At 51.9% G+C, this 19,531-nt stretch overlaps 1 protein-coding gene across 1 annotated transcript in view; it reads right to left on the bottom strand.

Moving 5' to 3' along the window:
• Positions 1-19,531, bottom strand: part of DNAH1 (dynein axonemal heavy chain 1) — a 90,716-nt gene that overhangs the window by 6,234 nt on the left and 64,951 nt on the right. Inside the window, 22 exon segments of the mRNA XM_017819972.1 lie at positions 118-249; positions 693-851; positions 1,301-1,445; positions 1,847-2,043; positions 2,529-2,680; positions 3,281-3,476; positions 3,561-3,786; positions 3,895-4,055; positions 4,446-4,595; positions 5,364-5,483; positions 5,982-6,107; positions 6,334-6,465; positions 6,883-7,074; positions 7,709-7,876; positions 8,331-8,522; positions 13,310-13,495; positions 14,572-14,682; positions 15,209-15,400; positions 15,757-15,928; positions 16,717-16,925; positions 18,081-18,216; positions 18,595-18,791. Of these exon segments, the coding sequence (XP_017675461.1) occupies positions 118-249; positions 693-851; positions 1,301-1,445; positions 1,847-2,043; positions 2,529-2,680; positions 3,281-3,476; positions 3,561-3,786; positions 3,895-4,055; positions 4,446-4,595; positions 5,364-5,483; positions 5,982-6,107; positions 6,334-6,465; positions 6,883-7,074; positions 7,709-7,876; positions 8,331-8,522; positions 13,310-13,495; positions 14,572-14,682; positions 15,209-15,400; positions 15,757-15,928; positions 16,717-16,925; positions 18,081-18,216; positions 18,595-18,791 (3,651 nt within the window).

Genomic DNA, 19,531 nt, shown 5'->3' with positions numbered 1-19,531 from the left:
CTCCTGGTTCTTTAGAGAACCTGTGGATGGGACTGAACTAGATCTGGGCTCCTCCCAGGGCTCCAGCCTCCTGCCTGTTATCCTCAGAGCAGGCACCTGCTCAGTAAAACAGCTCACCTTGGTGGGGTCAATGGCCTCGATGAGTCTCTCCAGTGAGGGCATCCAGCTGGGGGCCAGGTGGCAGTTCTGGAAGAAGACCCAGTTGCCCTGCTCCATGGCACCATGCAACATGGCTTCAGCACGGGGCCCCTGTGGAGGCAGAGAGAAAGAGCTCAGAGACCCTGGCCCACGGTGGGCTATGCCCTGCTGAGCTGGACAGGGAGGCAGCAGCTGGGTGGAAGGACCAGTGTCCAGAGCTAGGGCCTGGCTTTGCCCCCATGGCTCAGCTGGATCTTTGCTGTCTGATGGCACACCAAAGATTTTTTACAGTTTTACAAGCCTATGAAGGAGCGTGGAGGGAATGGAAGAACTGTGGATGAATTCAGGAAGTTGGAGGGCACTATAGTGGGAACTGCTGCAGCCCCCACCCCAAACTGGCTCTTCCTGCTAGCAGAAGGCTGGTGAGTAAGGGTCCAGGGGCAGGGGGATGTTTTCACTGTGCTGCCAAGGGTGTGTGACCTACTTGGAGCTTGGTGAGATCACTGGGAGTGCCAGCAGCACACTGTTGCTCCAGGTGTACACTGGCAGCTCACCTGTCCTTGGCCTAGAGAAATGGCAGAGAGCTTTTGTGTGAACTTCATTTCTTCAGCAAACTTGTAGAGGTCGGCAGCGGGGTCAGTGCCCGGGGACAGCACAAACACCAGGGGGGTGGTGGCAGTGGAGTCCTTGAAGACGACTGAGAGGTCAGTGGTCTGCAAAATAGAGAGTCAGTCAGAGCAGAGGAGCCACAGCAGTCTCACACAGCACCTCATCACCCTGCCTGGCCTCCAGCTTCGCTCAAAGGCACCAGCGTGTTCCTGGGTGCCAAGGCCAGAAATATGTTCAGTAAGGACCAAGTACATCTCTCCTCCGGATGCAGCAGGGTCAGGGCAGGAACCACTTTCCCATTTGCCATTCAAACTCTTCCCTTGTACATCTGCACTATCTGTCCCCTCCCAGTCTGGTTTAACTGGAGGACGTTAGGAAGGATATCCCTTGTCTAAGACATAGGAGTTTTCCCGGCTCTGGGAAGAACACTGCGGCTGCAGAGAGGCACGAGCACCCTCACTGCAAGTGCAAAATGCTGATGGCCCACTTACCACAAGCTTGAGTCCTCTTGCTCCACCCCAGTGCCCAGCAGTGCTTCCTCTTGGCTGGTTACCTGTGGCTCAATGAAGCGCTGGTCCAGGTGCAGCACCACGAAGTCCTGCATGGCATTGGTGATCTTATCTCCCCGCAGACACCGCAGAACCAGCAGCTTCTGGAAGGCATCAAGCCCAGCTTCCCACTTCCCAGGCAGGGGCTCTCTGCAAAGCAATCAGGTGCATTTTGGGGGGATGTGCCAGATCCATCAGCTCCCCAAGAAGTACACAAGTTGTGTGCAGGCAGCCACTGGGGCTTCAGAAAAGACAAGGATCTTCCAGTCCCTTGGTTGAAGTTATTGTCTGTAGCTCTGAAACCATCAGCAGGCAAGCCAGAGCTGCTTCCACTGGGGAAACACCAGATACTCTTGGGTAAGGCACTGTGTGGCCCTTGGGTGGCAAGGGTTACCTCTGAGGCAACAAGGCAGTGCCTCGTCCTCTCCCTTGCATGGCACTGTACTGGGAGCAGAGCTGGCATTGTGGCTGTATTGGGTCCTCTTGCTCTCCCAGGACACCATTACAGCCAGGTGCAGTAGTCCTAAGCTGACAAAGCAGGGGACACTTGCCTGTGAGGGTTAGGGCTGTCAAAAATGGTCCTGAACTCTTCAAGGTTGGCTGCAAAATCATTGTCGAAGTCAGAGAAATTCTTCAGGCTGCTCAAGGCCAGGATGTCTCCCCACGCTCTCTCGTTCACCCAGGATGGAGCTGGGTTGTCCTTCATTTCCTTTATGGCGCCTCCTGACAGCAGGTACCGCCACTCATCCTGGGAACACAATAGGATGTGATCATGGATTATAGCCCACCTGTCTGAGCCCAAGGCACGTGGCTTTGTGCCATATCCAATTAAAATCCTGTAGTATCTTTCTGGCTGCTCTCCTGCCTGGTGTGGGTGTCAAGGAGTAAGTGAACTGGAGAATCTGGTGAGATCAACATAGTGACTGTTCAGCTGCCACTCTGCTAAACCCTGCCTGCTCCCTCTGAACTCACTAAGCTTTGCAGCAGTCTGGCAGTAAACTGGTAAAAGCTGCAGGTGATTCAGGCTAGGCAGCTCTGCATGTAGACACAGGGAACAGTTTGAGAGCTGAGTGAAGACAGAGGCCCTGTGTTTGCCCACCAGGCTGCCAGGCCTGTCCCCAGCCCTGGGGAACAAGGCTCCTTTTCCACCTAACACATTATTCTAGGGGTTGAGCATGCTAGGCTTGAGCTGCCTTGATGGGATCCCATCAAGGACTAAGGTGACTTGCTCACCATGTCAATTTTCCCTTCATTCATCAGAATCCGGGCGCTGACCAGGAAGGCAAACATGAGCTTGTGCTTCTCAAAGAGACTACGGCACACGTTGCAGTAGAGACTGAAGGTGATGTAGTTGTTGATGTTTATCACCCGCTCCTTCAGTATGTCTGAAAAAAGGCAACAACCAGACAAGGGTGGTGGGTGCCATGAGTGTTGTGGAGGGTGCTCTCCACATTAGCTATGGGTTCCAGGCCACAGGGTCACACCCACACCCTGCCCAGGAAGAACAGGTGCTGCACTCAAACACAGACTTGGTGCAGAAACCCCAGTGAAAGCACAAGGCTGTGACTTGGAGCCCTGGTGCTGGGAGGGAGCCAACACTGCTCCATGGCAGCTGCACAGCCACACACACAGCTGACACACACTGCTGGGCAGGGAAAGCTGCCCCAGGGACTGTGATAGAGGCAGCTCAGTGACAATCAGAGCCACACCAGGACCGGGATGGCATGTACCTCTTGCATGTGCCCCGCACCAACACCCCTCCCACCTGGCCAGACAGGGCAGCAGCAAAGAGGTGGGAAGAGAATGGACATGTGACCACATCTTCCCTTGCTGTGTGGACACAAACGGGCAGCTCTGGCCCATGCTGAGAGCCAATGCAAGTGGCCACGTTTGCCTTCACTCTGCAGGTGCCCGAGCTTCTACTGCTCAGGATCAGGAGTGTGGGGTGAGGAAGAGGAGACGAAGGGGCTGTTCTGGGCAGGTACCTGCTTTCTCGGAGTTACGGATCCCCATGAGGAAGATGTTGAGGAACCACTCGAGTGAGTACTGGTACATGGGGTCCACATTGGACAGGTCTGAGACACAGAAGTAGAGGATCTGTGAGCGGACGGCTACAGGCACATACTCCAGGCGGGTGATGTTGATGTCCTTCTCTGTCTGCTCTGCCACTGCAACCTTGGCCTGCAGGACAGAAAAGATGTTATGGTTAGTGCAGTGCCAGCAGGGGATGCATAGCTGCAGGGGCAGAGCACCTCCACTTCTGACCTGGATCTCTCCTGCCTTCAGCTTGGATGCCTCCAACACTTTAATGAGCTCCAAGTCATCTACAGGGTTTCCTTCAGAAGTGCTGAGCCGATAGAGGATCTGGTCTTCTATCTCCTTCAGTTCCTGACGCATCTTGGCATTGCTAACAATCAGCTGGTTTCTGTCTTCTTCCAAGTCAGGCCGCTCTGCAGCCACCACTTCTCCCAACAGTTGGTCTTCCAGGCCACTACAACAAAAGTCGTGGAGGTAACAGTGGGGGCAACAGGCCCAAGGGTCTGAGGACTGCAAGAAAAGAGGCTGAGCAGCATAGGCAGATAATAGGGTAAGCAGGTACCTGGGTGAGAGGGTGAAGTTTATGAGGGTGAGCTTCGTGGAGACCTCAGGGCTGTAGTGAGGGTTGGGCAGTTTGGTTGTGATGTACATCTTGAAATCATCATGGTAGGGGATCACTGAATCCCCCAGCTTCAGCACAGTGTTGCCTTGCTGTTTGAAGGTCTGTATAGAGGGACAAATAGGGGAAGGGATGGCTACCTCTTGTGCCCTGGACTCTGCAGTGAAGAGAGAGTCTGAAGGCTCTCAGGACAGAGGAGCTCAAAGCCACCCGGCAGACCTGAAGGCCTGAACCTGAATACAGCAGCTGTATCCCATGGCCCTGCCTCCCAGGCAAAAATGCCTGCTGGAAGAAGACCACAGTGTGCAAAAGGCTGTCATTGTATTGGAGCCCTGGCCAAGACATGGGAGCACAGGACAAGTAGCATCCATGTGAGTTCTGCCTGCCCAGAGAGACCTACAAACCCACCACATCCCACAGCACCCTGGCCAGATGCCCCCTTACAGCTCAGCCAGGCACCCACTGGCCCTTCTTGCCAAGGTGGGACACAGGACCTCTTTCAGCAGGACAGGCTCAAGGACTGGATCCAGCTCCTCGCCGACATTCTCCAGCAGGAAGGGCTTCCCAAAAGTAATGGCATTCTCCAGAGTTGTGAGGAAGTCCCGGTCGCTCAGCTTGGCCACCTCCAGGCTGTTTGCCTTCTCCTGAAAGGCAGTGGGGGAGGGCAGGGTCTGTGTGATATCCTGCCCACCTTCACATCCAGCTCTGGTCATTTGTACAACTCTCATTGGGCTGATTCAGCTCCCTAGAGCAGTGGAAATAATCTCTTTTCTTGCTTGGCTAGACTTTGGCTATTTTGGCAAGTTTAGCCCATGTCTGCAGGCACTAGAGACAGCTCAGTGGGACAGCAGAAAAGTTTGGGAACAGGGAGAACCTCCTTCAGAGAGCCATACCCCTCTGTAACCCCACGCTGATAACTCAGAGCTCATTTTCCTGCAAAGTGAGAGCAGCTGGGTGGTAAAAGTCCTCAGGGAGCAAAGCAGGAGCAGCTGCCTGAGCCTTCTGCCTGATCCTTCCAAAGGGCAGTGAGTGCCTCTCTAGAGAAGAGGTGGTGGTCAGTGTTTCCAGCACTTTGGCAGCAGGGAGTGTGTTCGCTAGTCAGGTAATGTCTTGCTTCTGTTCTAGGGACCTGAAGGACCATTATGGGAGATGCTGGTGTTCTGAGATTCCCAGAGTGGAAATCTGATGCCTTGCTTGCTTACAGTAGGGCTCCTCCTGTCCTGTGCTGCTTTCCCCAAGAAGGGAAATCCATCTGGGATTAATGTGGATGTGGAACCTGTCTGGTGTGGGGAAGGCTGGGCTGGGACAGTGCGGGCTCTTGCAGTTCTACAGCCCAAAGCCAGGGGTTGCTCCTGATGGAAAGCAGCTTCCCCTATCCTGGCAGACCTGGCTTTCCTCCCTGCAGCTCTTACCAGATTCTTGATCCACTTGTTTGCTTGTCCTTGGGGGTCTATGAAGTGAGTCCAGCGCAGGGAGAACCGGGTTATTACCCCATTCTCCACAGACAGGGCGTCATTTGGTAAACCAGCAATCTAATGGGGTAGAAAAAGCTGTTGGATACCCAGCAGCACAACACAGGTGACCAGAGACAAGCCCTTGTTGCCCTGGCCCGAGTGTTTCCAGGGTGTGTACAGGGGATGGTGGTGAGGGAACTTCTGCCAGCAGCTGGGCACAGAGCTGCAGCTCTGCTCACAGTGGCTGAGCCCTGGGATGGAGTTGTGCTGCAGGGTCAGGCTGGGGCAGGCTATGGCCAAGGCTTGGCTCTGGGTCTGTGGTTTGTAAAGGGCAAGCCTTACAGGTCAAGGCTGATGCCTTTGTTGCTGCTGTTTGCTGCTGCCCAGGTCCTGCTCTTTGTGCAAGAAGCCCAACAGCAACTCCAGATCTGCAGTGTGGAGGTGCTTGGTCATTATCCAGTGGTTTGATCTGAGGCCTATCTTGGTACAGGTGATCCTACTGAGTGGTGAGCTGAGTGTTTTAGTCTCTGCTGGAGGTCCCTGCAGCCTCAATTGTTGGGTTTTTCTGGAACTTGCCTGCCAGGAGCGGATTTCCACAGGGTCTCCGAGGGTGCTGATGAGGCTGGCATCTGTGCTGTGAGGGATGTTGTTTTCTGTCAGCTCCCTCATCCACTCCTCGGACAGTGCCATGCGGTAGTCTCCCTGCCACGAGAAACACCATCATAGCCTTTCTTTTAGCTGCAGCTAGTCTGCTGCAAACATCTTAACCCTCCTGTTCCCATTCAAATGAGGCCTTGTGCAGCCTCTGGTACAAATGGAAAGCCATTCAGGAGGAATCTTGCATCCTTGTGTCCTTGTTCCTTTCTCCCTGGCCAGGACAGCAGAGCTAACCATGCCCCTTGCAAGGAGCACTGCACTGCACACTTACTGTGAATGGGCCCAGGTAGGCCACAAAGCCAGCTGCAACAAGCACATCCCCACTGCTGTTGTTGATCTTGTCATCCAGGCTCTCCACAGTGTCCTGCCAGCGCACCTTCTCATCAGCCAGGCTGTTTATGAGCTGTGGGATAAGTTGCACACCTGAGAGCTGCTGTGTGGGCTAACCTTGTGTCCCAGACCTGCCACTCTCTGGGTAGTTTTGCAGGTGACTTCAGTGACCACAGGTTGGGGTGGCCCCTGATATATTCTGAATTCTGTTCCCAGCTTTGAGCACTTAATCCTGGGATTACTGGGCTGTTCTCAGCTGTCCTGGAGACCCATTGCTAGCTGAACAAGCTGTGCACAGGAGGACAGCAGCTTTTCACATCAGTGAAAAAGCTTAGCTTCTCAGTCCTGTTGTGCTGCTGAGATCTGGCCAGGCACCTTCAACCTAGGGTTGTCGTGAGCTGCAGCCACATGGATATTTTCACCACTGTGCTGCCTGATCCGAAATCAGGTTGCCTCATGCAAGCAGGCAGAACCCAGCTCTGTCCCTTACCACATCAGCACGGGCCAGTCTCTGCTGACACTGCTCACACTTCATCTCCAGCTCCTCCTTGTTGGCTTTGCAGCTGTCATACTTGGCCTGCAGAAGGGCAATGCCATCTTCAACCTCCTTCAGGCGTTTCTTGGCTTCATCAAGGACCAGCTGAGTGGCACGCAGGTCCTCTTCTGCCTCCCGCAAGGCTTGCTGGGGACATGCACAAAGAAACAGTGAGGATGTTGGGCACATGGTCAGGCTCTTCCCCCCAAAGGCAGAGAACTTGGAGCAAGAGTTGGTTTTCCATAAAAGTGCTTGCTGATAAGCGCTAGCTACTGATATCTCAGTATCTCAGTCAATCCAATCCCTGGATGACAGAGGTTGACCTGCCTAACTCCAGGACTAAAAGTAGGGGCAAAGAGGGCATTTCTGCATAGCTCCAAAAAGCCAAGAGCCTGTGTCAGCTTACACAAGCTCAGGATGTGGCCCATTGGTGAAGGGGAGGAAAGGTTCCACTGCTTGTTCCAAACTTATAATAAAGAAATAGCTAGGCTTGGAGAGGCTGAAACACTTGTGAGGTGTGGGAAAGTTTCTATAAGTACAGTTCATGTTGAGTTCCTGACTCAGCATAAAAACAAGGTATTGCTTCTGTCTCAGTATATTCTAGGCTGATTTCTTCTACTTTATCCTGTTAACGGGTTTTGGGGCTTTGGCTCTGCTAAGGCTTGGTCTGAACGTTATGTCCTGACTTGCAGAACGTGTTGATTCCCAGCATCTCCTGCAGAAGGGAGCTGTTAGTAGTGTTCCCAAACACCTAAAGCATCTGGGTCATGCCGTCTCTTACCCGCTTGGGCTCCACGACCTTGGCCACAAAGTGGTACTTGTGCATGGCACGCACCCACTGGCAGATGGAGGTACAGGCTTTGGAGACCTTGGCGATGGCAGCTGGCTGAAACTCTTCATTGTCGATGTAGGGCTGGATGGCCTTGATCACACTGTCTGAAATATTGTCCTGCAAGGAAGGGTGTGAGAGAAATCAGTGATGAGCATGCTAAAGGTCAGATTGAGGAAAGTCTCAGAACTTTCCCCAGTGGCAGCAGCCTGCCCCTGGACCTTACAATGTGGTTAATGCATCACACTGAGGAGCAAGAGGAATCAAATTGCTGCATGTTCAGGCCTGGGAGGCACAGCTGTGGGATTGGGCACATCCCTTCCCATACCACTTCCATCCAGCTCCTCCACATGAAAGAGCAGAGGGACAGAAGAAGATCTGTGTGTTTAGGTCCCATTGCCCAAGGCAATGAAGTGCAGCCAGCTGACGTGAGTGCTTCCAGGCCAAATATGTCCCCCTCCTCAGTGCTGCTGAAGAGTGTTGCCCACAAGGAACTCTAAGCTTTACTGCATGAGAAGGATGTCTGTGAGGCAGTATCTGGTCCCAGTAGCAGCTTCCTTCTGCCCCTGCTTACCTTATCATACTCAGTCAGGCTGTTCAGGAACTGCACTGGGTCCTGGAGAAGGGCCCTGCCTGGCTCCCAGTAATCATCCACCTTGGTGCCTATTTTTTCTCCTGCCACCTTTTTTGGCTTTTTTCCTTGCATTATGCAGACAGCTTCAATCACTATCTTCACACCGGGGGGAGGCCGCTGCAGTGCTCGTACCTTCAAAACCCAAATGGAAACAGTGAGTTGACCTGGTTCTCTGGGAGATGGGGTGCTCATCCCTCCCTCAGCTGGACCAGAGGACACTGGGACTAGAGGCAGGACATTTAGAGGATGCAATACAGAGGCAGGAAAGACAGAGATATTTGAAGGCAAAGCTGGTTATCAGAAAGGGCATGGAGCAAACTACAGGTAGGCTGAAAAAGCCTGGCCTGATACTCTGATGGGTGTATCTTACAGGTTGAAAATATCTTGGCAAAGGAGCTAGATCTGTATGGCCCCAGGAAGAAGGCTGTATGGGAATGGGACACAGGCAGGCTTTCTTCTTTGCTCTATGGGCTCTCATTTGTCTTGTGCCCCACCACAGCAATGCTGCACCCCATGAGCTGGTCTTCAGCACTTGTGGAGGGACTGCTTTAGTCTCCCCTCAAGCAGGCACCTAGAAGTGCTGCTGCAGCACCCTTGAGATGGCTGTGAGTGTCAGGACACTTGAGACTGACTCCTGCTTTTTCCTTTCTAGTGCTGACCATTCTTGCCATGTCCAGCTGGAGATACTCCCAGGCCTTCCCACTGGACACTGTCAACAGAGCAGCAGACTTTATGGCAACGCTGAGGCTGATCTACCCCCATGCAGACACCCTCCGTGAGAAGGACTTCGAGCGGCTCTTTGACTGCCCTAAGACAAAGCAGTTCCTCAAGTGGTTCTGCAGCACAGTGGGTGAGGAGAACGTGCTGAGCCCAGCTGAGGTGGAGGCCTATGATGCCCTGCTGGCTGCAGGAAAGCCCATCTTGGAGGGTGATGCCCTTGAGGAGGCATTGCAGATATGCTGCCAGGTCCCACAGCTCCCGAGCATGATACCAGAGGACAAGGGTCCCTCTCCAGAGGTCCTGCAGCAGGAGCTTCAGGAGCTGAAGGATTATCATGACCTGCAGTTGTGGCGGTACAGCAAGCTGCTGGCTTGGACAGACAAGCTGCAGCAGGAGCAGAGGTACTTGGAGGATGAGGAGAAAGTGGTGAAGCAGGACTCAAGGATGGCTCAGAGGGACTTGGAAATGAAGGTCTTCCAAACCAGAGCTGTCTTGAGCCAGATCAGCAAGGCTGAAAAGCAGCTGACAGAGTGTCATGGGAACATGGGGAAAGGCCAGCAGCCGTCACTGCTGTGCCAGATGGATCTTGGCCTTTACATGGAGGTAGAACAAAAGGCCACTGATGCGTTTGAAAACTTCATTCAGCAGGTCCTACCAGGGAGTATCCAGGCTTCAGATGCTCAGGAAGCAAGGGCACAGGGAGAGAGCAGCCTGAAGGAAGGGCTGGAGGCTGGGACACAGATGGGCTCATACTGGGAAATATCAGAGCGAGGAAGAGGAGCTCCTCATCAAGAATGCGCAAAGACACCATGCAAGGTGGCACCAGCAAGTCAGGGAATACTGGTCCAAGAATCAAGGGCAGAGCTGCTAGTGGAGGGTGAGAAGAAAAGAGACGACAGCCAGGAAGTCACAAATAAAATGAACACTAAGAAAACATTGATGCCAGAAAGCCTTGGTAGTGATGAAGATGAGCTACTGGAGGATCAAGATAGCTTCTGGAAGGAGCTGGGCCAAATAGAGACAGCACATATCTGCGCCCAGAGGGAGGTGATAGTCACGTCAGCAAAAGTGGAAGGCAACCATGCCGCGCTGGAGTGGGCCCAGAGGACTCTGGAAGCTCTTGAGGATAACCAGGTAGGGCCAGTGCCCCCATTCCTCCACCATCCCCTGTGGCAGGGTCTGCCTGTGCTGCAGGAAGTCTCTCCTGCTGAATGCTGGAGCACAGCTGACATGTCAGGAGGGGATGGCAGGGCCAGGCAGCACATTGGTGCACCCTGACACCAACCTGTCTTGCCTCCCCCCTGCACAGCACGCAGTCGAGGCGAAGCTCCAGGGCCAGGCTGAGGGGCTTCAGAACCAGATTCACATCCTGTGCTTCGACATGACACACACTCTGACCCACCAGCTACCGCCCCTGCTGAAGGCAGAGGCCCGCCGTGCTCACCTGCCCGCCCTGTACAGGCACCTCAGCCTGGAAGCTGCCTGGCTGCAGAACACTGCCAGGAGGCAGGAGGAGGCAGCTGCATGGGTGTTGGGCCAGCAGAACCGCATGGATCTGCTGGAGCTCCAGCTGGAACGGGAGAGGCAGGAGCTGGAACACAAGGCTGCTTGGCTGGGGAAGGTTGAAAACGCCATGAGGGAAGAAGCCCAGAGCAGGCTGCAGGAGCAGCAGAACTACTTCAAAGATGCCAGCTCCTCCCAGAAGCATCGTCCACGCAAATGGATAGACCCCAAAGACGTCACTGCTGCACGGTGAGGGCCTGGGGGGGCTGTGTGCATGAGGAACAAACTACATGTGGAGGAAGTGGCATGGGAATGGCAGAGGCAGGCAGCAGACCCAAACTACCAGGCAGTCTAGCAGTGCTCTTCTGCCAATGCAGAGCCACCCTGACTCCACGGTGGTGTGAAATTCCCCAGAAGATGCTATCTGCTTCTTTCTGGCTGGCTAGGGCTGATGCAGCAAAGTATGGGCTTGGAGAAGGGAATGAGTAGGGAGACTAGTTTTTCTAGCATGTTAAAGTAGAGAGTCTAGAGGCAAGTCTTCATCCATGGAAAAAGAGAGCTGGGCCCCAAGGAAGCACAAGTTGCTTGGAGCAAGGCCTTTCTATGGCTACATTGGTTGGGTCTTCTCAGTCTTCCCCAGACAGTTCTGTAGCAGCTGGTGCTGGTGTCTGCCAGAAAGGAGTCACAGACTGGCTCTTGAGTTAGCCTGGTCCTTTATGGTGCTCTTCCTAGATCTCCATGATATGGGCTGCTCACTGGGAGTGCCTATCCTTTCACTGTTGACCCACATCTGCTTGCATCCCACTCTCAGAGTGCACAATGACCTCTGAGCCCTGTTCTTCCTCAGTGCTGGCACTGCCCTCACACCTGTGGCTGGCTGTTCCACCCTGCAGGCTCTGGGACATGCTGATGCATGAAGATCACGAGAAGCAGCCTTTCCGCAGCTATGAGGCCATAGCAGCCAAGTGTTCCCAGTTGGTTGAGAAGAAGAGGGCACTGGAAGCCCAGCTGGTAGCTCCTATGCCCCAGATAGCTGCCCTGGAGGCCTCCATAGAGGTGCTCTACCGGCGGCTGTACAACAGCCACAACCAGCTGCAGCTCTCCTCGCCGGTAAGGAAGCACTCCTGCTCTCTGGGCCTTGCTGGGTGGAAGAGGGCTGGGTGTAAGAGCCCTCTGCCAATCCTCCCTGGGTACAGGAGGGAGAACTCGCTGCCTCTCAGCCCGCAGAGGGAAAGGAGGTTAAGCTGATCCTTGCCTTATCCCAAAAAGTATGCAGTGAGGTAGTGCGTGGCTGAGGCACAAAGGTGATTCTCACTGGGTCTCACATGTACTGTAAAGTGCCAAGATCAGGGTGCCTTAGCCAAGGTGTTCCAGTAAGCTACTGCTATTCCTTGGACTAGGAGGGTTTGGAGACCACAGCTCGGTGGGTAGTTTGTTTTTGGTGGGCTGAGATGTTCCAGAGGTGTGATGAAATCCCTCTCTTTCTGCATGTTCACATAACTTTGGGCTCTGCCCCTCAGGAGATCACCGAGCTGATGCAGCAACTGAAGATCATGCAGGACAAACTCTACAAAATGCTGGTACACCTCCGGAGTGACTTGCAGGTCAAGCGCAGGTCTCTGCAGGAGAACCCCACCCTGCAGACAGAGCACAACCTTTACGTGTATTTTTACTGCAATGAGGATCGACTGAGAGAAGAGGTGGAGGAGCTCGAGAAGCAGGCAACAGCTTCCTCCAAGGGACGCCTGATGGAGCTGCCCTATGCAAAGGAGTAGGTCAAAGGGATGTTTGCACCCTGCCATAGTAGTGGTGTCTTCTTTTGGTTGGGCTGGGTCCTTAATCCTGGACTAGGAGAGAATTCTGGCAGTCTCTGCTCCATTGACAGGTTACTTGGGACATGGTCCAGTGAGGTTTAAAAGAAGCAGGGAGCTTATTCCTTAAATAGAGAATTTCCCAAAACTGGGTTAGATGATGTGTAAGAAATTGATGCATCTTGTAGCATTGGAAGCCTTGGGTACACAAGACACTTCTCATGCCAACTCTACAAGAGGATGGGTGCTGCAGGCAAGTGGACTGACACTGTCTGTGTCCCACCTCCTGGGGAAGGGACTTTTGTGGGGAATAAAAATGTGTGTTATTCACAACTGCAGAGCAATAAGCTGTCCCAGTATGGTGAAATCTTGTACTTACTGAGTGTACTGTACTCTTGTACTATGGGGTGTGGGCTGTGATGCTTGCCAGGCTCAGAATCACCCTTCTTTCTCTTGCTATCCTATTTCCTTGAATTCAGCCCACTGCCTCTTCTCTGCCTGTGTTTGATCCCCTTTCAAAGAGCCTGTGGATTCAGTGTCCTGCTAGCTCTGTCCCTGTGCTGTGCAATCAGTACTCAGGGTTGCATGGTGGTACCTGCTGCCTACCCCCATGGAGAGGCACTATGGGGTAAGCCCTCCTCCATGCCCTCTCCAGGGTAAATTGGAAACACCCAGGAGCCACTTACTGCCTCTGCCCTTTAACTTTCACTGAAGGAGTGAAGGTGAAAAGTTGCATGGGCAGCTGCCAAGACTGAGCCCAGGGGGATGGATGGAGGTGCTGGAAAAGGCTGGGGATGTTGCAAACCTATAGAAGGGGAATTGCTGCAAAGTGAGGCTGTCCTTGACCAAACCCAGCTCTACCACCCTCTCCCTTGACACAGTTACCTCTGTAACATCATTTCTGTTGAGGTTCTTCAGGCTGGCAAGAGCAGCATCCAGGGCTGGGAGGGCTTCAGCCAAGTCCTTCTGAGCATCATCTGCAATGGCTTGGGCTGTCTGAGCTTTCTCATTAGCCTTTGCCTCCTCAGCCTGCACAGCACTTCTTGTCTCTTCAGCCACAGCTGTGTCCACCTGCAACACCAGAGACAGCCTCAGAAGCACGCTGGAGGCACAGCACCCCTTGGCTAGGTAAGGATCATAGCTGTCCTGGCAGCTTGTGTGTCTTCTTCCAGCAGAGACTGCAGGGACCTAATTGCTGGAGGGGATCCCCTTCCTGCATCATACCAGGAGAAGGTTTTTGTCAGCCCGTATAAACCACCCACAAGCTCCAGCTCTGTCTGTGCCTGGAATGGTGTTAGTCTTCCAGGAATTAGCTACTCCACCCATTGGCACAAGGTGAGGATGCATAGGGGTGTAGATTTGTAGGGAGATGGAGGAATAAGAAGATATGCTTAGGTGTTTGTTTTTCAAACTGTCACTTCTGCCTACCCCCAGGGCTAAAACACTACCAGGAGGGGTAAAGTAAATGTGGAATATAGCTAAATCCTTATCTGCTATGTGGGAATTTGGGAAACTGCAGACTCTTTCCCCTTTGCATGCATATAATATTAGTGTCTCTGTTCACTCTGTCCCAGTGTGGTCACTGACAGTAGGAGATGGGCTGGGAGGAACACAAGGAGAGAAGGCAGTGACAGTCAACACAGGACAGTTCCCTATTCTGCAGTGGCATGAATGCCTGTGTGATGATCTCAGAGGTTTGGGCTAGCAGGGGCAGGCTGCAGCTGGATCAGCTCCCTGGGGACGGGATGTGGGGCAATGATCCTATTCAGCAACACCAGTCTGGGCTTTGAGCTGCTCAGGCCACCTGAGGATTGTGTTAGGAGTGTTGCTAGTCTGTGCTTGCAAGAACCAGTGAGGAAAGGGAGCTGGTAGCTTGGCTGGCTGACCCCTGGCTGGTGGTTTCAGACAGGGGCACGTGAGCCACCACTTCTGCCAGCAACTGGCCCCACCAGCAGCAGAGCAGGACCCCAACAGAAGGCAGTTCTTGCTGGTAATGCTGCTCTGCACAAATACCTGCTGTGCCAACTTGAGGCATTTTTACAATAGATCAAGCAGGACCACACTGCCTGCCAGGCCCCCCAAGCTTTGTGTCCAGTCCAGTCTGAGCAGCCAGAGCTGGAAAGTGCAGGGCTGCCCAGCAGCGGTACCTTCAGCTGCTCGATGGTTGCCTCCGTGTCCTTGGCTGCCTGTGCCAGGAGAGGGCGGGAGGACTCCAGCTCCTCCTGCATCTTTGCTACATCCTCTGCTGTTCGCAGGAGCTGTGGAAGCAAAGCAGAGTGAGAGTTGGGCAGCAGCCACGGAAAACCCCAGGAAAAAGCTGTGCTCCCCTGGGTGCTCCCTGCCCAGTGTCAAGCTCTGTACAAAGCAGGTCTTGCCCTGGTCCCTGCTTAAACAACACTCTGACACTGTGGTGTGCCTATGAACAGTAGTGCCTAATGGTGCCTGCACATATTGGGCATTACTTCATAAGCTCATGGCAATCAGGCAGCAGAACAATGTTTCTGTTATAGGGCTTCCAATTAGAAGGTTAATAAGGAACATCCTGAGAGATGGGCTACACAGAGATCTGTGGTCCCCAAAGGCTGGGGACCATTATTCTTTTAGAGCTGTTACAGACTCAGACCTTCAGAAAGACTGGCCCTGGCAGAAGGCATAGTTCTCACTTGCTTTAGTTTTTACACAGGAGATGTGTAGAGCATCTCATTGCATCTCTGCAGCTATAAATACACTGCTCAGAGTGGTTAAGGGGTGACCCCACAGCTCTCCTGGGTGTGAGGAACGAACCTTGTCCAGGCCACCTTTCATCCTGTTTTTGGCTGTCTTCAGTTCCTGTTGCTTCCTTCCAATGAGGGAACTGAAGATGCTGAGGAACTCGAGGTAGCTCTTGGGAGTGATATAATTGTGTCTGCCCAGCTCTGCTAGGAACAATTGACACTTCTTTGCCACACTCTGATGGATTGCTACACATACTTGAATCTACACGGAGAAAGGAAAAAAATAATCTTATTCAGTACTGAACATGGGGTAGGCAAGTCTATGTGATGCCCAGAGAGAGCACAAAGGGCTGCCAAAGAGCCAAAGTATACAGTCACAGCAGAGCTTATGTATGTGTGTGGGCTTCAGTGCCACAGAGGGGTGACAAATGGCCATGCCTGTTTCAAGGCATACAAAAGCTATCCAGTTCTGCATTTGAACAACCTTGCCCAGAAACGTTTCTGCTGCAGGGTAGGACCTTTCTGCAGTTGTGCCCTGCATCCATTGTCTTGGTGTATCTAGAGACATGGCACTCTGAACATACAGGAACAGTGTATTCTGTTGAGTGTGGCACCTACCATCCCACTGATATCTTCGTTACCAGTACCAAGAAGTGGGACTTCATTCAAGAAGGAGGAGGCAACGCTCTCCAGGGCTTCAGCAGGCCACTGATTGAACCAGTCAATGGTACAGCAGTTCACAAGAGAGGGGAACTGCCTCAAGCGTGCACGGAAGATTTCTCCAAGCGGGCTGAGGGTAAGGCATGCAGAAAATATGTTACAACCAGCTCAAAATACAAGGACAAAACAGCTTTCCTTCTTCCACAGAATCACCCTGAAGTGGGAAGAGAATTGCAGGTAAGAGGGCCAGGAATATACCCAAGGAAGGAGGGAAAAGGGGAATGAAAATTCAGGCAGCGAGCTGCTGGTCTCAGCTCACTCCTTGGAAGTCCTTGGTATATTCTGGGAGTATTAAGATGGTAGTAGGCTGATATTTTATGGGTCCCTCCTTAGGAAGAAAGACTCTTCAGGTAAATGTGCTCTGAAGTTTATTTCAAGCAGGTGGGTGCAGAGATCACATCACTAGACTAAAATTATGGCCCTGATTTTTCTATTTGTACTTGCACTGAGAGTGCCCTGTACCTTCTGGTATCCCTCCCACAAGCAAGCAAGCTACTTATGGACTATGCACTAGATTCATGAGTAAACATGGTGCAACTGAGCCCCAAATTCAAGAAAGATTTTTTTGTAACAAATGGCTCAATGGTGCGTAAAGGAGCAGGAAGCTTGTAATTAATCTGGATCACATATAATCATATTCTCAAAATTTTCAAACCTCATCTTGAAACCAGCAATGTGCAGAAAAAAAAAAAAAGAAATTATCCAATCTTATGGGAAGGTAAACTATACCCATATTTCTCCTCCTCCTCCAAAGTCTGGGGCTTGGAAATAAAGATCCCATCACAAAATGATGCAAGGCAAAGGAGGAGGAAGGAATAATTAACATGAAAAGCACAGAGTCCTAGGCCTGAACCGTACCTCATGCACAGGACCAGGTGGATATTGCTGCGGACCCGCCCTGTGTATGCAGCCATCAAATTAGCCTTGGTGGGCTGCTGCCCGAGATCTCGAACAACAGGCTTCATAGCTGTCATGATCTGTTCTTGGTCATCAGGGTTGTAAATGTTGGGAACGTCACCGGAGTTGAGCAAGTTGTTGATATCTTCAAGGAAGGATTCATTTTTAATCTAAGTAGATGACAGGTAAAAAAAAAAAAAAAGCACTTTCCTAAGTCAGAAGGCAGTCGTGTCTCACATGCCATGGAGATCATTTCTGCATAAATATAGCCCTCAGCCTCTGCTATAAGAAACCATTTTTGTGATCACTTGGCTCCAGTAAAGCACACTCTGACTCTTGTGAGAGTTCCAATTGAACAATCATGTTCATCCATTTCAGAGATGGAGGTATGTGTCTGAGAACAAACCTCCTCATGCCCCTTCACTGCCTCCTTACAGACAAATTGAGCTCAGGCCCTCACTCCCTGCATCACAGTTGACTCTGGAGTCAGACCCCAGATATCTGGTTGCTCCGGGTCTTCGTTCCTCCATCACGGAACATTTCATTATTAAAATAAAGCTTATCAATGTGGGAGACAAAGTAATTGTAGGGATGTGTCACAGTCTGTGGGACGATCTCCCTCCAGTGCTACACTCACCTCTCCACCTTTGCTAAATCAGAAATACACAGAATCCATCTCCTTGACTAAATGAACCCTCCTGTGCCCCTCTGCTCCCACATATACTTCTCACTGCAGGGAGAAGGCTGCAAGAACAAGCAGCATTTGACTGATGCTCATCTCACTGCTTAGGGCTGTGCCACATGGGAATGCTTCCTATGATAATGAAGGCAGCAAAAAGCCTATGGGGAACATTGTGAATTCCAGAAGTTGGCCTAGTCATTAGCAAGTTACAGTTTACAGTTATAAGCCAACATAACCCTGAGGAACCAGCAGGTCCTAAATCTACTGGTATCTTTGAAAAGAAGAAGAATCCTGTTACTTAGGACTTCTAATATCAGTGGCCAACACAGTGCTTAGCTTCAGGCAGCTGGGTCTAAAATCTCTGAACCCACCAAACCCTTGTATGGAGCTGAAAGAAGCTTCTTTGAGCAAGAGAACAATCAGCCCACTCACACACCTCTCTACAGTCCCTCTAGCATAAATGCACCACCTCCAGTTTCCCTGGGGTTTTTTCATAAGATGATGAATGTAGGCTACTGAAGAAATACAAGTTGTGTGTGGTTTGTATCAAACTCCTCAATCCCCTTTAGGAGGATTTACTGAGCTTAGACATGTGTTTCTGACTCCTTTTGAGACGGAATCCACCATGCAAATACTCCTGTACCTGTGTGTCTACAAACAGGAACGTCTTGGGTAGACTTTGAAGGCCTGCCTTCATCATGATCTTCCTCACATCTTCTCGCCATTCGGTCATGCCATAATTTTTGGACAGTTCGATCTGGAAACACTCATACTCTGACCTAAAGGAAAGAGAAGCCTGTGGAGTTACATCCAATTAAAATATCCTCTTCTGTCAATCCTGAGTATGTGTTGTGGACTCAGGGGGAAAGGACTCAGGCAAGTTGTTTTCCTACAATGAGTCCTGAGCACGTTTGTCCTTGTGCATGTTCAGCCACCAACCCAGGAGTAGGTTTTACTCAAAGCAGAGATACCCAAGCTAGCTACAAACCCAGTGCAGAGGTGCATGTTACTGAGCACTCGCTCTTGAGTCATTTGAAGAGTCAGCTGCCAGAGAAACGTGCAACTGGTAGTGGGAAGGGCAGAAAAAGAGATTCTCTGAATACAGCCCCAATGGAGCTGCTCCATGATACATGCATAGGTGGGAGTGCATTACTTACATGTGAGATGCCAGTCTGGTGAGGGACTGTCTACCACTTCCTCCAACACCCAGGAGAAGAGCATTCCCTGGAGCCTGCCGCAGAATCCGGCTGATTCGGCAGATGTGCTGGATTGCATCCATGAAAAGCACAAGCTTCAGCTCTGGGGTGTTGTTTTGATTGTACTCTTCCAGGTAATCCTCAATCACAACCTTCAGCTGTGGGCAGAAACCCTCAATTGTGGCTACCAGATAAAAGCAATAGTGTGTGTGTGGGGAGGTGATTGCAGGCCAAGCCTGGACTGTGAGAGGGCAGAGCCTGGTGCTCAGCAGGGTCTGGGAGCAACTCTCCTCCATGCTTTTATAGGAAGTGCCATTGGACTGGGCTGAATTTAGATAGTGGTGGTGGCGGCAGCTGCTGAACAGTGACCTTAAACTAACTCAGGCAAGTGACTAAGGTCTGCTGTTCCCAACAGTGCTGTTTGCCTGGAGAAACAGCAGGGTGTAGTTCAAAATAAAATAGCTTATGGCTGCCTGATCCATACTGCTCCAGGGCCTCCCTCTGGGACAGTTTCCTCGCTCTATAGCTGCCCATTGCCTGCTGCTGCACCCTGTGGTTAGGATCCTGGCTGGAAAGGGCAGGTGCTGGAAGAAAACAACACCAGCTGTAGATGGGTAGAGGAGCACACTCCTCTCCCAGTCCAGTCATCACATGGAACAGTTGCAGGAGCAGTTTCTCCCGCCCTTTCCAGGGCTCTTTTCAACAGCACCCTCAGGCCAGAGAAGGAGATGAAGCATGAAGATATCTGGGATTTGATCCTATCCCCTCAGCAATCTCACTGTGAACTTGGGCAAGCAACACCAGCTGGAATTCATACAGTGCTGGAATCCCTGCCTAGATGCCAAAGTCCTGTGTGCACCAGTGGACTGTGTGGCAGCCTGTAAGCCTGGCTGTCTCA

This window comes from Lepidothrix coronata, unplaced genomic scaffold (assembly GCF_001604755.1).
Source record: "Lepidothrix coronata isolate B3197 unplaced genomic scaffold, Lepidothrix_coronata-1.0 Scaffold78, whole genome shotgun sequence".
Lineage (NCBI taxonomy): Eukaryota > Metazoa > Chordata > Aves > Passeriformes > Pipridae > Lepidothrix > Lepidothrix coronata.
The sequence above is the reverse complement of the archived record's forward strand: the minus strand, read 5'-3'. Positions and strand labels throughout refer to the sequence as shown.